This window comes from Labeo rohita, chromosome 13, assembly GCF_022985175.1.
Source record: "Labeo rohita strain BAU-BD-2019 chromosome 13, IGBB_LRoh.1.0, whole genome shotgun sequence".
In the NCBI taxonomy this organism is placed as follows: Eukaryota; Metazoa; Chordata; class Actinopteri; order Cypriniformes; family Cyprinidae; genus Labeo; species Labeo rohita.
Window position 1 is genome coordinate 34523251 of NC_066881.1, and position 19672 is coordinate 34542922.

A 19672-nucleotide genomic window follows, 5' to 3' on the forward strand; every position below is an offset into this window, starting at 1 on the left:
ACCACCTACTTAGACATGGCTTTGACTGATCAACCTGCAAACTCTTTAATATTTTATTACCAAGCAAAATACTTCTCTACCATTCTTAATTAAAACTTGCATGCATTATGTACAGTGCTGAGCTAAACGCAGAGTAATAACAGTCAAAATGTTACATTTGTTAGTCTCTATTTGGTGACCAAAAAAAAAAAAAAAAATCTGCATTAACGTGAACACAAAATCTGACAATTAAAGAAATTAGATTAAGAATAAAATCATGAAGTTGTGTAGATATTATAACTTAACAGTATTATAATATTTTAATGCCCAGTTAATGAGAGCTGGAACTAACATAAACAGGCATAACCGAAATCTTACTAAGTGCTTGAAAACAGGAATTACAAGAGTGTGAATGCATGTAAATAATGTCTTTCTATAGGTTTAAAACCTGAAAACTGATGGAAAACAAGCAGAAAACATCTGTTTGATGACTATCAAACTTTACTGGGTATAAAAGACTTCAACAGTAGGCTGACCGTAGCTGCCAAATGTCTGAAAATGCCACAGTTTGGTGCACATGCTGGACACAGTGACTAGATCCAACAAGAAACTTGTGAAAACATGAAAATGATACGGAAAAAGTGATCTTTGGTTTGAAAATCATTCCCTTTTTTATCCCAAGCAATTACATGGCAAGTTCAACTCTCAGGCAGAAACATTCACCGGATTTAAACATATATTTTACATCTAAAAATGCAAAAATACAAACAGACTGGTGGTAAAACAAAAGAAAGTTTTATAAGCCGAACAAAAGAAAGTCGTCGCATGCATTAGAAGACATAACAGGGCGTTTAGGAGGGAGGAAATACAAAAATATATAAAACAGACTTGAGCACATTAAATACAACTAGTGCTAGTGAGTTATTGTGTGGTTTGTAGGTCTGTTTCTGCTGTGCAGTCTGTTTGAAGGCGTTTGTGTTCACTGTCCTGTACTGTCTCTGCGAGGCCGTCTGTGTCTTTGTCCGTCACCGGCGTGCCGTCTTCCTCTCCGTCGCTGTCTTCAATTTCGAAAGCGTCCGCGCTGCAGCGAGAGCCGTCGCTGTCACTGCCGCAGGAACTGGACGTTTCGTCCTCTGAACTCGAGTAAACCTCGGCGCCGTGGAAAATGTAGCGGTTCGGTGCTTGAAATAAATACTGCGAGGCTGCAAAACAGAAAAATAACAAATTTTTAAAAATTACTTATAATTATAAGTAATATATAATTACTTCTATATAAAAATTACTATATATATATATATATATATATATATATATATATATATATATATATATATATATATATATATATATAAAACCTACAATAAACTATTAATATAATTTAAATTACATAATAAATGCAATAAATTATAAATATAACAAATCATTTTTTGTTAATAAAGACAATGATATCTGTTTGTGTGTGTGTCGGAATACATATAATATTATATAAAATATAATATTATATAATAAAAATAATATACTAAATAAAAAAATAATATAGTAATTAACATTTACATAAAAATTTATCTATCATAAATAAAACCCATAATAAAACATGAATAATATAAATTAATTACATATTACATAATAAACAAATTAAAAAAAAAAATATAATAAAAACAATGATATGGGTTTGTATGTGATATATTATATATATATATATATATATATATTATATATATATATATATATATATATATATATATATAAAAATAGAAATATATTACATAAAATATATATCTATAAATAAAACCTATAATAAAATATTAATATAATATAAATAAATTACATAAACAAAAATTAAAAATACAATAATGTTTATAATAAAAACAATATTTATATTGTAAATATTTATATATTTATATTTATATATATATATATAAATGCACACACAAACACTTGTCATTGTTTCATTGTTTTATTAAAAAATATATATATTTTTTATTTATTGTTTATTATGTAACGTATTTATATTAATATTTTATTATCGGTTTTATTCATAGATAAATATATCTTTTTTAATGTAAATGTTAATTATATTATTTTTTTATTAATAATAATAATAATTTAATCAGTTTGTCAGTTTATATAGTACTTTTCATACACAAAATGCAACTCAAAGTGCTATAAATGACAATTTTTTGTAATTTGCAATAAAATCCACAAAAAAAAAACATTCATAATAACAGCAGCAACATCCTAAAAATGTGTTTAAAAAATGATTTTTACCTCCGAGTCGTTTGCTAATTGGACTCTGACAGATTCGGCTTCTCCAGCACCGTCTGCGCATTTCAACAAGTTGGCGATCTGCTGTTTCTTCCTCCTTCCCGTCATCAGTAGTGTCCAGTGCTTCTGTACCATCACACGCTGCTTTCCTTTCCGGACAGGGACTCGCCGTCTTTGGAGAATGTTCTTTTGGGCTGGAGTCTAACTCGTCCATATTAGTTTCCGGTAACGGCTCTGGATGAGGGCTTGTTCTTCTCGCTGCTGGGAAAGAAGCGGTTTCCGTTTCCTCCTTCTTGGGAGACAGTGAATTTTGACATTCAGTGATTGGGACGTCCTCGGAGGCTCCTGTGACGGGCTGAGCGTGATCTTCAGGCCCCTGTGCGTCTGTGGACGGGCTCTCAGCGGATGTCTGTAACGGAGCGGCCGGTTTCTCTGTGATCTCGCTGAGACGGGACGAGTTGTAGCACAGCTGCTCAAAGTCGTCACCCAGACGATGGCAGAGTTCGTTCACGATGACGTCACAGTCTCCAAGCAGCTCCACGTCGAAGTTCAGGTGCGGCAGCGGCTCGCGGTTGATCAGGACTTGAGGCACGTCATGAGGTATAGAGCCTTCAGAAAGACACGCATTTACAAAAATCATTTTACTTCATGAAATGTAAAATTACTTAAATAGGTATTTTAAAATCATACAAAGGCATATGTGACCCTGGACCACAAAACCAGTCATAAGGGTCAATTTTTTTTATACAGCAACTGAAAGCTGAATAAATAAGCTTTCCATTGATGTATGGTTTGTTAAGATACAGCTACTTGAAAATATGAGTGTGAAAAAACAAAACAAAACAAAAAAAACACCTTTAGAGTTGTCTAAATGAAGTTCTTAGCAATGCAAATGACTAAAAATTAAGTTGATACATTTACGGCAGGAAATATATTAATATATTAAAAAGCTAATATATTAAATGTTATATTTAAATAAATTTAAAGTCAAATCAAAATACAACACTTACTAAAAAAGATTTAGGAATAGTTTTAAAAGAATATTTTAGAAATATTATAAAAAGCATATTTAATGAAATTACATCATGTTTGCAATGAGTTTTTAAAAACTTAATTTTACAAAAATAAATATCTTTGGTCTTAAGCATCTTTTACATGAACAGTTTTTCATATTTTATTATTATTTATTTATTTAAAAAAAAAATTTAATAATTAACTTATTTGAATTTTTATACATTATAAATATTTATTTTTATTTATTCTATTGAAATACATAATATTTATTTTAAGTAAATTACAAAAACAAAATACAAATACAATATTTATAAAATATAAAAAAGTATTTTGTTTTATGCATCTTAAATGTAAAACAAAAAATAATATTTTAAAAGAATGTTTAAAAATATTACAAAAAGTATATTTAATTATAGGAAAATTGAAGAAGATTATTTATTTGTTTGCATGTCCTGCCATGAGAAAACTGCAAACATGCAAATGTGTTATCGAATTACTGAAATATAATAACTAAAATAAAGTCATTCTTTGGGGAAATCGCTGATGTATATGAATACCTATCAGTACCAAAGCATCATATGTGACCCTGTACCACAAAACCAGTCATAAGGATCAATTTTTAAAAATTTACTGTCTTAAACCTGAATAAATCAGCTTTCCATTGATGTATGGTTTGTTAGGACAGGATAATATTTAGCCGAGATACAACTATTTGAAAATCTGGAATCTGAGGGTGAAAAAAATAAAATAAAATAAAATAAAATAATAATATCTAAATATTGAGCAAAAACACCTTTAAAGTTGTCCAAATTAAGTTTTTAGCAATGCATATTACTAATTAAAATTTAAGTTTTGACATATTTTTATTTTTAAAATACCTTCATGGAACATGATCTTTACTTAACATCCTAATGATTTTTTTGCATGAAAGAAGAATTGCTCATTTTGACCCATACAATTTATTTTTGGCTACTGCTACAAATATACCCCTGCTACTTATGAGGCCCAGTCACATATATGAAAACACAATGATGCCATCTTTAGTACATACTAAACTGCTGATTAAGCTTAAAAAAAAAAAACAAAAAAACAACAACAACATTTGCATCTTTATCATCTGAAAACACTCAAATCTTATTTATGCATGTGCAAGTGAACTGCTCTACATTTAGCTTTTTGTGTCGCAACCTGACCTGATGCATCATATCTGAATATTCACACAATATAATTATCATGAGTTTGATCAACTGCAGAAACTTTTTTTGTACATTCAAAAAGCAATTATTGCAGACACAGAAAGTCAAAGAAATAAACAAGAGGTAGAACGTACTGGGTATGAGAGCCACTGGCCGCACTTTCAACGAGGAGCCGATCACGATGAGAAGATCCACTTCGTCTTTATCCTGCTTCATAGCTCTGTGGAAAAACTCTGGAAGGTTCTCGCCAAAGAAGACAATGTCTGGTTTCATGATGGCATACGGGACATCTGACGGACACCTTGGACAGTGAGGAACAACCTGCAACACAACAACAGTTTCATGAGCTACAACACAATCACAACCACATATTAAAGGAACCGTTCATCCAAAAATGAAATTTGCAGCAAATTTTACTCAACCTTAGGCCATCCAAAAGTTTGTTTCTTCATTAGATTTAGAGAAATGTAGCATTCCATCACTGTCTCACCAATAAATCCTCTGCAGTGAATGGGTGCCATCAGAATGAGAGTCCAAACAGCTAATAAAAACATCACAATAATCCACACCACTCCAGTCCATCAGTTAACATCTTGAGAAGACAAAAGCTGCATGTTTGTAAGAAACAAATCCATCATTAAGGTGCTTTAACTTGAAATTTGTGGATTATTGTGATGTTTTTAATCAGCTGTTTGAACTCTCATTCTGACGGCACCCATTCACTGCAGAGGATCATTGGTGAGCAAGTGATGTAATGCTACATTTCTCCAAATCTGATGAAGAAACAAACTCATGTACATCTTAGATGGCCTGAGGATGAGTATACTTTAAGCCAGTTCTAATTTTGGGTGAACCATTCCTTTACATTTTCATACTCTAACATACCTGATTGAATATATCCTCCCTTATGGCTTCACAATCAACCTTATGTTTACAGACAAGACAGGAAGCAGTTGCAAAAGAACCTAAAAATAACCAATAAAAGACAGAGGATAAAGAAACAGTCGATATAATGACAGAAGAATAAATTCTAGGTTAATATGAGGAATTATGAGCAGATATACCATGACACTGAATGATTTTCTGGATTCCAGCCACCTGTTCCAGTGTGTCGATATTCTGAGTGTAGTTCCTCAGTAACCTTCCCTTCTTATCCAGCATTGATATGAACCGGTGACATGGAGACGGCTGGAATTGTCCTGGGTAGATTTCCTACAGTACAAGCAAACAGAGAATATTGTTATAAGTAAAATCTTGTATAATATGGGCAAATAATATGAACAAACCCCTCCGTAAAACATAGATGGGAATGGAACTGTAAATCGTAGCGTATGTAAATGTAACTGAAGTGAAGAAAAAAGTAATTTTGAGAAATTGGACTTTAAAGATACGCACAGGAATTGAAGACAAGGATGCAAATAGATAAAGTGCAATAAAATAACGCTTAAAGGACAACTCCACTTTCAGAACAACAGTTTACAAAAAAAAATGACTCACCTCCTTATCATCCAAGATGTTCATGTCTTTCTGTCTTCAGTCAGGAAGAAATTATGGTTTTTAAGGAAAGCATTTCAGGATTTTTCTCCATGTAATGGACTTAATTGGTGCCCGATTTTGAACTTCCAAAATGTAGTTTAAATGCAGCTTCAAAGGCTCTAAATGATCCCAGCCGAGGAAGAAGGGTCTTATCTAGCGAAACGATCGGTCATTTTTTTCGGAAAATAAAAATTTGTTTACTTTTTAAGCACAAAAGCTCATGTAGCACTAGCTCTGGGATGCGCGTCCACGACGCTACGTACTACTGAATCACCTCGAAAGGTCACGCGGAACTACAGACCCAGTGTTTACAAAGCGAACGTGCAAAGACTAAGAAAGTGCAAGTAAGTCAAACGCTGTTTACAAACAAAAAGGTACAATGATGACCGACGATTCTGAAGTTGTAGGAGAAAATGAGATGGAGTTTTTCACCATACTCTACCTTTTTGAGCCGGAGTACACAGACGATGAACTTAGACGTGATTCGTAGCATCGTGGACGTGCATCCCAGAGCCTGTGCTACATGAGTTTTGTGTTTAAAAAGTATACAAATTTTTATTTTTCGAAAAAAATGACTGATCGTTTTGCTAGATAAGACCCTTCTTCCTCGGCTGGGATCGTTTAGAGCCTTTGAAGCCGCATTTAAACTACATTTTGGAAGTTGGCACCATAGAAGTCCACTATATGGAGAGGAATCCTAAAATGTTTTCCTCAAAAAATTATTTTGTTACGACTGAAGAAAGAAAGATGACAAGGGGGTGAGTATATTATCTGTAATTTTTTGTTCTGGAAGTGAATTACTCCTTTAAAAATGTGTTTTGGATGTTTTCATTCTTGTAGTCTGAAGACCAAAATTGATCAGTGCATGGAAAACATTTCATTATTTACAGCACTTGTTTTTCTTTCTTGGTAGAAATGGAAATGAGAAGGCAGCGTATCAAACCTTGGCAAATTTGAAAAAAGGCCTTGGATCTCTTCTAAAGTAGTCTATGTCGAACATGGCTTGAGGATCAGGAAGGTCAGGAAAGTCCACAGCGAGTCGAGCATATATGCCATCTCTAGATCGAAAGTCAGGAATCCCACAAGAAACAGACACCTGTGGAGAAACAGAAGGAACAAATCAATATTTGATATATTGGACACATACTCAGAGTGTGTTTGAAAGTAAAAATCAAAAACACACCCCAGCGCCTGTGAGCACAAGTATCTTCTTCCTTTCGTTCAGGAGCCGGACGACGTCTTCTAATGTGTTGATGTCTTTGCGTTTCTTTCTTTTGGGCGGTTCTGAGATGTTGATGATGATCTGCCACAGCGTCATGTCGTCGAGATCTGGCGGAAGGACCGTTTCGGGAAGCAAGTCTTTTAAGATGGCCCTCGGGTCGGTTCCTCTCACGATGTGCTGCTGAATGAACCGATAGGAGCCTGAAAGAAAACCAGGCTTTTATTAAATTCTCAAAACACAAAATTTGCACAATGAATATTGTGAAACGTGCACTGCAGAGAACTTACCAATCTGTGGTTGAGGCGTCCAGTCACTGGAGCTGGCGCGAGATGAGCAGTCATCATCATCGTGAAGATCAGGAGATGTGAAACCATTGGGATGAACACCTTCGTCAGTTAAGTCTGTGTGCAAACCATACAAAATTATGATTCTTTATTTATACAGTGGAATAACGGCAACAAAAGCAGTATAACGTAACTGGCCTTACTGTATTCTATTCTACTTAGTGCTTATAATAATAGTTTTGTTCAGATCAGTCTATTCAGGAGTTACAGCTTCGTTTATCAGCATGATGTTTTACAAATTTTATTTTCAGTTGGTTTACTAAACTAATTAGTACAAAAATACAAGAATGCATTATAAGTGACTAAATACATTTTAATAAAGCATGTCAATAGTTGTACAAAGAAAGAAATATTTAAAGTTGACAAGTCAAAGCAGTGACAGAAGTGTGACATGCCCCTTTAACTACTAAATACAATAATAATAAAATAAAATAAAATAATAGTTGAATAAGTAAATAATATGTAATAAATAATAATACAATTTAATTTAAATGACAAATTAAATTATGTAAATATAAATAATAAAATAATAAATATATAAATATATATAAATATAAAACTAATAAAATATGAAAACATTTACAAACAAAATAAGTTATTAAATAATTATTCAAACCCCATATATAACAACACTATTTAATAACAGACTAATTTAATAAAACAAAATTAACAATAATATTTACTTAATAAATAATTAAATTCTATAAAACAATACAATCCACTATTCAATAAAATCTTAAAATCTAAATAATAATGAAAAAAATAATAATAATTTAAATAAACAATTAAGTATAATAATAAACACTTAAATCTAAAATACAAAAACATGTAATATTAAATAATTATTCAAACTCCAGTGGATGATGATGATAATAATAATAATAAATAACTGAATAATTAAATAATACAATCAAAATAAAAATTTAATTGCATAGAAAAAAAATAATAATAATCACTTAAGTACGAAATATACAAACACCTAGAAACAAAATGAGTTGTTATAATTATTCAAGCCCCATATATAACAACAACAATAAAATCCAAGATTCAATAAAATCTTAAAATCTAAATAATAATAAAAAAATTATAATGAATTAAATAAACAATTAAATATAATAATAAACACTTAAATATAAAAACATTTAATATTAAATAATTATTAAAACTCCACAGATGATGATGATGATGATTACAATAATAATAATAATAATAATAATATTAAACAACTGAATAATTAAATAATATTCATCATCATTATCACTTAAGCATAAAACATAAAAACACTTAAAAACAAAATAAGCTGTTAATAAATAATTATTCAAACCCCATATAACCACAACAATACTATTTCATAACAGCCTAATTTAATAACACAAAATTAAAAATAATATTTACTTAATAAATATTTAAATTATACAAAATAATAAAATCCACTATTAAATATAATCTTAAAATCTAAATAATAATAAAATATAATATTTAAAATTAAATATAATAATAAACACTTAAATATAAAATACAAAAACACATAATATTAAAAAAATAAGTTGTTATTAAATAATTATTCAAGCCCCATATATAACAACAACAACAATAAAATCCATGATTTAATAAAATCTTAAAATCAAAATAATAATTAAAAAACATAATAAATTAAATAAACAATTAAATATAATAATAAACACTTAAATATAAAAACATTTAATATTAAACAATTATTAAAACTACACAGATGATGGATTAATAATAATAATAATAATAATAATAACCAACGGAATAATTGAATAATACAATCAAAATAAACATTATAATTGCACAGAAAATCTAATAATAATCATCGTCATCACTTCAGTATAAAACATAAAAACACATAAAAACAAGTTGTTATTAAATAATTATTCAAACCCCATATAACCACAACAACACTATTTCATAACAGCCTAATTTAATAACACAAAATTAAAAATAATATTTACTTAATAAATATTTAAATTATACTAAATAATAAAATCCACTATTATAATAATAAAATAAATAATAAATTAAATAAATAATTAAATGTAATAATAAACACTTAAATATAAAATACAAAAACGTTAATGGTAAATATTTATTCAAACCGATAAATAAAAATTAAATAATACAGTATAAATAATTTTTTTAATCGCACAGAAAGACTAATAATGATAATAATAAAACTATAAAAACAGGAAAAAGTGGCTGTTACATTAAATAACCACACATACCCCACAAATGTTAAAAAAAGAGGGTAAAACTGAGTGAACATGTAGTAAAGCTGGCGGTTAGCTTAGCATGAGAGAAATCAATTTTAAAAACCAATAAACGTAACATTAATAAATCACAAAGGACCGTAACGATGTCGTACCGGAAAGCTCGGGTTCTGGTTCGGCGGTCTGTCCGGGTTCAGTGTGGTTGTTGTTGTTGTTAAGTGAGGCCTGATGGGACTCGTCCAACAGCGCCGGTTCTGCCTCCACCGGCTCGGTTCCGCCGCCTGCGCTGTGCTCCAAATCACCGGGCGGGTCCAGAAGTCTCGGTCTCTTCAGAAGCGGCTCAGCGGCGTCGGCGGGTTCGGCCCGTTTATTTTCGCCGTCCGCCATCTTCGCCAGGGAGTGAATGGAGGAGGAGCGCGGGAGGACCTTCCGGTAATGAGGTGACGTAACGTCACGAACAGATGGACTGGCGTGCGTGACGCTGCGTCCGCAGAAATTAATATGCACAAATGCATCGTTCGTTCCAAAAGTTTTTTTTTTTTAATTTATCCAGTTTCAAGATTTTTTTAAAGACGGAAAATATATGTGTTTTGTAACTTTGAGGAAGAATAACGTTACATAAAACATTTTTAGTTATTTATGAAAAATACCATATAAACGTTACATAAAACTGGGCAAAAAAAAACTTAACTAATTACATGTATTGAGACTATCTAGATAGTTATTGATAAAATCTAGATGTTTTACAGATTTAAATCAGAGGTACGGTATTTTAGCATGAGTCAGAGCGTCTGCGTCACGCAGGCCATTTAAAAGCGCTTCTACCGTAAAGCTCCGAATACTTACGCGCATGCGCGCTGTGTTGACTGCAGTAGGCTGACTGAAGGACTCGTTTACGCGAGTTTACGGGAGTTTAGTGTTGTGATTGAGTGTTGGAGGCATGGAGGCGATACTGAACTGCAGAAAGGAGGATTTGGAGGATTATTACGGGCTGCTCGGTTGCGATGAATTGTCAACGGTAAACACAACTTACTACAACTTCTTTTAGGGCTTGTGCTTTATTTTTTGCTAGTTTATTACGGCGGCTTTAAGGGGCAAAGTTTTATTATTTTAATCGCAGTTGCAACATGTAAATGTCTGTTCATTTACTCTATTGTAAACAGTGTTAAAATAACATTTGATAATTGCATTAACGTGCATGTGACAGAATGAGACGTTTTTACACATCTACTGATAACAGCAGAACAGCCTGTTGCTTTTGTGTCATAGACTGACATCAGTCATCTTGCTGGTAATAATTGATTAAATAACTGGAAATGCACATGCAGAAGCAAACAGACTCATCCATCTGCATTACAGTGTCATTACATGCTAATCTTTGACACAAATGTATATGCATCTTCCATAGACTGAACAGATTGTCAATGAGTTTAAAGTGAGAGCTCTAGCCTGCCATCCTGACAAACACCCAGAGAACCCCAAAGCAGGTAAAAACAGAATAATTCATCATTTTTCCAATACGTGATGACTGATATAATGCCAAATGTTGGTCCATTATTGACCTCTTTTTGCTCCATTCTGTTTAGAAAAATAACAAAAAAGTAATTCAGTAATTTATATCAAATTAAGAAATTAATAAATGAAATAAAATAAAAGCAACTTAAAGTAATTTACAATAAAATGCAATTAATTTAATATAATCTATATATAATTTATAAAAATGCTAATTAAAAAATTAAATTTAAATAAATTTAAAAATTGCAAAAAGTGATTTTGTAATTCATATAAAAACATGAAATTAAATTACTTTAAATTGAATACATTTCTTTAAAGTTACAATTTACAATAGGAATGTATTTTAAAAATACTTAAATGTGAGTAAAATATTGTGAATAAAAAAAATAAAAATCAAGTATTTTAAGATTAATTTTCAGTGGATTGTTGACAGTTTTGAAGACTGACTAAATTACTTCTTTTTATTCTTAAATATTAGAAATATAAATGTAAATAATTCAATTTTATATTTAATCTTTTTGACTATTAATAAATGAACAATGATAATTAATTATACAATTATTTGTAGATATATTTTTTATTTTTATATTTTTATTCAATTTATTAGTTTGCAATAACCTAAGCTAACAGGATGAAAGATTACAAAGACAAATTTTCAATTTAGAATAACTTGACTGATCAATCATTCACAGTAAGACCATGAACATTAATGAAGGAAGTAAACAGATTCAGTTTCTTCTGGCGTCATGCCTGGAAGTAGTTCTGAACATTACTTTTTTTGAGTGAAAAAGCGAGTGTTTGAATCTGTTACTCACTTTTGCAGTGGAGGAGTTCCAGAAGTTACAGGAAGCTAAAGAGGTTCTCACAGATGAGAATAAAAGAAAGAATTATGATCTCTGGCTCAGAAGTCAAATTACAATCCCGTTCAGCGAATGGCGAGCGCTCAGTGACTCTGTTAAAACGGTGAGTGTTAGACGCTGCTTTCTGTCATGCAGAAGGTATATTTATTACAATTTATAACTACTCCATTAATGTGCATCCATAAATGACATTGCAGTCAATGCATTGGGCCGTGAGGACCAAGAAGGAGCCAATGCTTGAGGCTGCAAAAGATACAGATCCGGTGAACGTGAATCGAGTGAAAGTGTCAGACGGCGAAACCGCAGCGGAGGATAAACCGCCCGAACTCTCACTGCCATCCAGTAACAGATTTATTTTTTATAACTATTTACAATTCTTTAGTTTTTTTTTTTTTTTTTTTTTACAGTAATGTTTCTGTTTCACAGGTGATTATTGGCATCACAGGTTTCGCTGGGCCGGTGAAGCTCCCTCAGGCCTTTTACAGAAGTTCAGGAACTATGAAATATAAATGCATATTTTCTGTTGTTCTATGCTTTTGTGTGTAAGTGCATATATTCCATATATAGAGTTATAAATCAGAAATGACCAATTGTTTACTTGGTTTTACCATTTATGGCATAACATTGACTTTGCCTGTTTTTTTGTTTTATTGGATGCTTATGTATGTTGACATAAATGTCTAGCAGTGATGCTTCATATGCCTTAAATATCCAATCAGCATTATTTTCCTGAAATATGAGCAAAACGTTTTCAAGCCAGCAGATTTGCACAAGAAATGATTATGAAGTTTATTTTAATTAATATAATGAGCCATTAATAATTTATTTAATAAATATATCATTAAATACTACTACTACTACTACTAATAAAATAACATTAAATAGTCTATATTAATATTACTTGCATAACTACATAAGCCAGGAGTGTCTTAAAAATATCACTTTTGTATTCATCATTTTATTTATTATCAGGAAAAAAAGTGAAAAGTGTTTATGATATATGTTGTGCAGTCAGCATTTTGAGGCAAATTTGTGTGTTTTTGTAAAAGTATGTGCATCTGTGGCCATTTCAAGTGTGTTTCTGGTTGTGTGTGTTGTGCATTGTGCTTAATTGTCAGCCAATGTTGCATAAATAAAACAACCTGTCATGCACTAGGACAAAAATATTGAAGTCATTATTATTTTTACTAGATGTAACCAAGAGATTTAAAAGGAAAGTATCCTCTAAAAATCTATTTTAAAAGATTCTTCTGGATAAACACAAAATGTGTTCATGTAACTGAAAATTGCAATTTGAGTGTATCTAGAATGTTATTTCAAATCACAGTTAGAATGTTAGTTCATCCAGTAGCATCTTATTTGATTCTTATTTGAGTTTGAATTATTACACATTTTACTTCCAAACTAGCATTCATAATTTAATATTCAAGTGTCCAGTTTTCTTCTGACGGAACTAAAGGCATTTTTCATTAATTTATTAATGTAAATAATTTATTCTTATTATTAATATTATTTCAACTTCATTCATATTTTAACTTTATTTATTTGATTAAATCTGTCAGGTTTCATTCTGCGAGAAGATGTTTATTTATTTAGTTATTTATTAATCGCGATTAATCGCATACAAAATAAAAAGTTTGAGTTTGCCAAATATATTTGTGTGTACTGTGTGTAATTATGTATATATAAATGAAATTAATGTATATATTTAAGATAAATATATTGTTTATGTACAAAATATTTTTCTTTATGCATAATAGAAATTCTATAAAAATTATAATACACATACTTGTAAATATTTCTTAAATATGTACATGATTGTGCTTGTGTTTATATATACATAATAATTACACACAGTACACACACATATATTAGGCAAACTCAAACTTTTATTTTGTATGCAATTAATTGCAAATAATCGTTTGACAGCCCTATTTATTTAAGTCAGTTTTCCTTCTGACAGAACTAAAGGCATTTTGTTATTAATTTATTATTATTTTTAAATGTATTCATTTTAATTTTTATTTAATCTGTTCAAATCTGTTGGTTATCCTTCTGTCTAAAGGCATTTATTTACAGTGGGTACGGAAAGTATTCAGACCCCCTTCAATTTTTCACTCTTTGTTATATTGCAGCCATTTGCTAAAATCATTAAAGTTCTTTTTTTTTCCTCATTAATGTACACACAGCACCCCATATTGACAGAAAAACACAGAATTGTTGACATTTTTGCAGATTTATTAAAAAAGAAAAACTGAAATATGCACCCTTTTGATCTAATATAGCCATGAGTCTTTTTGGGAAAGATGCAACAAGTTTTTCACACCTGGATTTGGGGATCCTCTGCCATTCCTCCTTGCAGATCCTCTCCAGTTCTGTCAGGTTGGATGGTAAACGTTGGTGGACAGCCATTTTTAGGTCTCTCCAGAGATGCTCAATTGGGTTTAAGTCAGGGCTCTGGCTGGGCCATTCAAGAACAGTCACAGAGTTGTTGTGAAGCCACTCCTTCGTTATTTTAGCTGTGTGCTTAGGGTCATTGTCTTGTTGGAAGGTAAACCTTCGGCCCAGTCTGAGGTCCTGAGCACTCTGGAGAAGGTTTTTGTCCAGGATATCCCTGTACTTGGCCGCATTCATCTTCCCTCGATTGCAACCAGTCGTCCTGTCCCTGCAGCTGAAAAACACCCCCACAGCATGATGCTGCCACCACCATGCTTCACTGTTGGGACTGTATTGGGCAGGTGATGAGCAGTGCCTGGTTTTCTCCACACATACCGCTTAGAATTAAGGCCAAAAAGTTCTATCTTGGTCTCATCAGACCAGAGAATCTTATTTCTCACCACCTTGGAGTCCTTCAGGTGTTTTTTAGCAAACTCCATGCAGGCTTTCATGTGTCTTGGACTGAGGAGAGGCTTCCGTCGGGACACTCTGCCATAAAGCCCCGACTGGTGGAGGGCTGCAGTGATGGTTGACTTTCTACAACTTTCTCCCATCTCCGACTGCATCTCTGGAGCTCAGCCACAGTGATCTTTGGGTTCTTCTTTACCTCTCTCACCAAGGCTCTTCTCCCCCGATAGCTCAGTTTGGCCGGACGGCCAGCTCTAGGAAGGGTTCTGGTCGTCCCAAACGTCTTCCATTTAAGGATTACGGAGGCCACTGTGCTCTTAGGAACCTTAAGGGCAGCAATTTTTTTGTAACCTTGGCCAGATCTGTGCCTTGCCACAATTCTGTCTCTGAGCTCTTCAGGCAGTTCCTTTGACCTCATGATTCTCATTTGCTCTGACATGCACTGTGAGCTGTAAGGTCTTATATAGACAGGTGTGTGGCTTTCCTAATCAAGTCCAATCAGTATAATCAAACACAGCTGGACTCAAATGAAGGTGTAGAACCATCTCAAGGATGATCAGAAGAAATGGACAGCACCTGAGTTAAATATATGAGTGTCACAGCAAAGGGTCTGAATACTTAGGACCATGTGATATTTCAGTTTTTCTTTTTTAATAAATCTGCAAAAATGGCAACAATTCTGTGTTTTTCTGTCAATATGGGGTGCTGTGTGTACAATAATGAGGAAAAAAAAAGAACTTAAATGATTTTAGCGAATGGCTGCAATATAACAAAGAGTGAAAAATTTAAGTGGGTCTGAATACTTTCCGTACCCACTGTATTTATTTGTTTATTTATTAATTAAGTCAGTTTTCCTTCTGACGGAACTAAAGGCATTTTGTTATTGTCAATTTATTATTTTTTTATTCACTCATTTTTATTTTTAAAATTTAATATGTTAAAATCTGACTGTTTTCCTTCTGTTGGAATTAAAGGTGTTTATTTATTTATCTATTTATTTAAGTCAGTTGTCCTTCTGACGGAACTACAGGTGTTTTGTCATTATTTTTTTTTCATTTATTTTTAATTTTTTATTTCATCTGTTTAAATCTGTCTGTTTTCCTTCTTATGTGACTAAATGCATTTTTTATTATTTTATTTTATTTATTTATTTTCTAATGTTTATTGTTTTCATCTGTCGGCTTCGGAAAGGCAATTTTTTTTTCATTCATGTGTTATAATTATTTTCTTTCTTTATTATTCTTCATTACTTTTCTTCGTACAAAACTAAAGCCAGTCGGAACAGATTTCACTTTTATTTTTATTGTCGTCTCCAGTAACACCTGTCCGCTCTTCCTCAACTGTGTGTTCATTCATTGGTCAAAGTCCAGCGGATCTTCTCTGTGATTGGTCAGTCGCATGTGTCAATCATTCTATTGACTTTCACTGACACTAGTTCACATACTGTAGTGACCGTCAGCGGGAGCGCGCTCAGAAGACCGAAAGTTTAAAGTCAAGATGGCAAGTAAAATACTTCTGAGAGCCTGTCGGCTGTCTCTGATGGGAAGACAAAATATTTTAATGAAAGCACCTCAGCGTGCGATGGCCAGTAAAGGTAGGGGACATTCAAGAATTTCTTTCGAGAAATTTAGCAGAATTATTTGCTTTCGCGCACCATAAACTGCTGATATAATTCATGCATGTACAAAAATAAAGCAATATACTACATTCTATAGTTTTAAATGAGTAACATATGATTGCTCTAACAGACATGCTGTCACACAACAGAAAGACACAGATCCGACATATGAAACCGCTCGTTTATATCTGAAGAACGTGAAATTACACTTGAACGTAGAGTTAAATACGCTAGACATGACTTAAAATAATAACGAGGAGGCTCGTATGATATATAAGGAGTGAATTTAATCAAGGTCATTTGTTCTATATGCCATGGAGGCCGTGCTGTGGCCTTTCTTGGCACTAAACTCATGTTCGTGTGCCAGTTACTCTTGATCATGGCGCATGACACACACTGACAGAGGTAAAGCGGAGGACGCCGCTTTATTTACTCGCTGTTTGGCGACACCTCGTGGACAAATTCTGCCATTGCAAGCTTAAAAAAACCTTTTTTGAGTAATTGCAAAAACATCTTAAGTAAAAATGGCTGGTAAAGCGTTTTACTTTTTAAAATAGTAACATTAAAATAATTGCAGTATATAAAGCTTATATGATTAATATATAATAATTAGTGAAGGTACATGAAAGTAGAAGTGATGAAAAATGATTTTGTATTCATACACACTAGGGTTATTATAGTTAACTAAAACTACAAAAAAATAAAAAAAAAAAAACAAACACATTTTTTATTTTAATTTAGTTTAACTTTACTGTATTGTGCTAAAAAAATATTAATAAAAACTATACATATTTAAAATAAAAACTAATAAAAATGAGAAAAACACAACAAAATGACTAAAACTTTAAAATGAAAATGAAATAAAAATAACAATGAATTGAAAATATTAATAACATATAATAAATATCACACAATTCTGAGTTTATATCGTATAATTCATTGTTTTTTTTTGTTTCCACCACAGAATAAATACTACAAAATAACACTGATATACACTAAAAATTAGTTAAGGAAAAAATTATAAAACAAGTACATTTTTACAGGAAAATTATTTTTCAGTCTTAAATTTAGCTTCTTGCCATTTCTTTGTAATTCAGTGTGAAATTGACTTTAAATGTAAATAAAACTAAACTAAAATAAACTAATAGTTTTATTTTAAAATAAACTTGGAATTATGTTTGTTAATAACAAACATCAAAAAGTGTTACAAAAAACGTTTTTTCTTTACTTTTTATTTGTAATTTTTTATGGCAAAAAATTACATTTATTTTAAATTAATTTTCTAATACATTTTAAAAACTTTAACTATTAGAAGTGTTTTTTTCTGTCTCTCTGTATATATGTATTTGTAGTATAAACATACTTATTAATATAATTTAATTTTTTTCATATAAGATTCTTCCATTAGCATTTCAATGAGAATATTTGATTCAGGAATAATAGGTTATATTTAAATAAAAAAATACATTAAATTGTTTATTTTATTCACAACTAAATGGGTTGTTATACTTTGTGACTGTATTAATGCCAGATATTTTCCTTTATTTTTTGTCCTCTAGGGCTCTGGTTACACCTGTCTGCTTTTACTCCACCATATCATTGTCTTAGCATCAATGTTTTGTGTTTTTCAGGTATTCCAACAGATGAAGAGCAGGCAGCGGGGCTGGAGAGACGCATCCTGCAGGCCATGAAAAAAGGCCAGGTAAAACACACAGTGACATTTTCGTTGTACCGTAAGCTTTAGTGAGTTTATACTTTTCATTTTGAATCACATGTGATCTGCTCTACAGGATCCATACAGCATATTCAAGCCAAAGGAATACACTGGAACCAAAGACGACCCTCATATTGTTCCCAGCATCAATAACAAACGGCTGGTCGGCTGCCTCTGTAAGACACAAGCACACACTACTACACTCAGCTACAATTTAAACTATGCACGAGTAGAATAATAATTTTGTATTATTTTACTTTTTCAAGAAAGAAATGAAAGATGTGTCTGTTGTGTTGTAAAGGTGAGGAGGACAACACTGCTGTTGTTTGGTTCTGGGTTCACGAGGGAAACCCTCAGCGCTGCCCGTCCTGCGGCTCGCACTACAAACTGGTCCATCATGAGCTGCCGCATTGAGCTGGACCTCACAAACACCTAAACCTCTGCAGAAACCACTGCGTGCCTATGCCAAACATGTACAGGAGTCAATAATAAAATTATTTAATACAATAAAAGGGTCATAATGTTTTTTTTCTATTGCAATGTTACAAAAAATGCTAAAGATAACAGTAATTCCAACGCTTGTCTTATAACGCTCAGGAAGAAGGTGGAATTGCATGATATAAACTCAATTCAGGCTTTCTCGCTTTTCTAGAGTATATATTGTACAGTACAGGTGTGAGTTTATATATCACTTTTGAGTTTGTAGCTTGCAATTTTTTTCCCCACCAAATAAAAAACAAAATGGTAATTGCAGTATATATTTCGATTATACACTAGTCTCTTCTGCTTACAAAGCCTGCATTTATTTGATCCAGTTACAGCAAAAACAGTAAAATCTTAAAATATTTTTACTATTTAAAAAATGGTGTTCTATTTAAATATCTGTTAAAATGTAATTTATTGCTGTGATCAAAGCTAAATTTTCAGCATCATTACTCCAGTTTTCAGTGTCACATGATCCTTCAAGATATCATTCTAATATGCTGATTTGCTGTTTAAGAAACATTTTTATTATAATAATTATTATTATCAATATTTAAAACAGTGGAGTATATTTTTTCAGGATTCTTTGATGAACAGAAAGATCCAAAGATCAGTATTTATCTGAAATAAAAAGCTTTTGTAACATTATACACTATACCATTCAAAAGCTTGAAGTCAGTATAATTTTTTTTGGAAAAGAAATTATAGAAATTCATTATTTTATTTAGCAAGGATGCTTTAAATTGATCAAAAGTGATGATAAAGACATTTATGTTACAAAAGATTTTATTTCAGATAACTGCTGTTCTTCTTAACTTTCTATTTATCAAAGAAAACTGAAAAAAAATTAT

General features: G+C 31.6%; 3 protein-coding genes across 3 annotated transcripts; 2 read left to right on the forward strand and 1 right to left on the reverse strand.

The window, feature by feature from the left end:
• Positions 1–624: 624 nt before the first annotated feature.
• sirt1 (sirtuin 1) lies at positions 625–10207 on the reverse strand. The gene is made up of 9 exons (XM_051126628.1): positions 9943–10207; positions 7500–7613; positions 7174–7412; positions 6934–7086; positions 5519–5666; positions 5340–5419; positions 4589–4775; positions 2248–2853; positions 625–1181 (listed from the first exon to the last, which is right to left on the reverse strand). Exons 1-9 carry the CDS (start codon positions 10172–10174, stop codon positions 901–903), a joined length of 2040 nt encoding a protein of 679 aa, XP_050982585.1. The 5' UTR covers positions 10175–10207; the 3' UTR covers positions 625–900.
• A 468-nt stretch (positions 10208–10675) lies between these two features.
• dnajc12 (DnaJ (Hsp40) homolog, subfamily C, member 12) lies at positions 10676–13345 on the forward strand. The gene is made up of 5 exons (XM_051126346.1): positions 10676–10805; positions 11196–11274; positions 12126–12265; positions 12360–12504; positions 12589–13345. The coding sequence occupies exons 1-5, from the start codon at positions 10728–10730 to the stop codon at positions 12669–12671; spliced, it is 525 nt and encodes a 174-aa protein (XP_050982303.1). The 5' UTR covers positions 10676–10727; the 3' UTR covers positions 12672–13345.
• A 3085-nt stretch (positions 13346–16430) lies between these two features.
• On the forward strand, positions 16431–18851 carry LOC127174729 (cytochrome c oxidase subunit 5B, mitochondrial). The gene is made up of 4 exons (XM_051125293.1): positions 16431–16600; positions 18256–18326; positions 18415–18514; positions 18640–18851. Exons 1-4 carry the CDS (start codon positions 16504–16506, stop codon positions 18750–18752), a joined length of 381 nt encoding a protein of 126 aa, XP_050981250.1. The 5' UTR covers positions 16431–16503; the 3' UTR covers positions 18753–18851.
• The last annotated feature ends 821 nt before the right edge of the window (positions 18852–19672 follow it).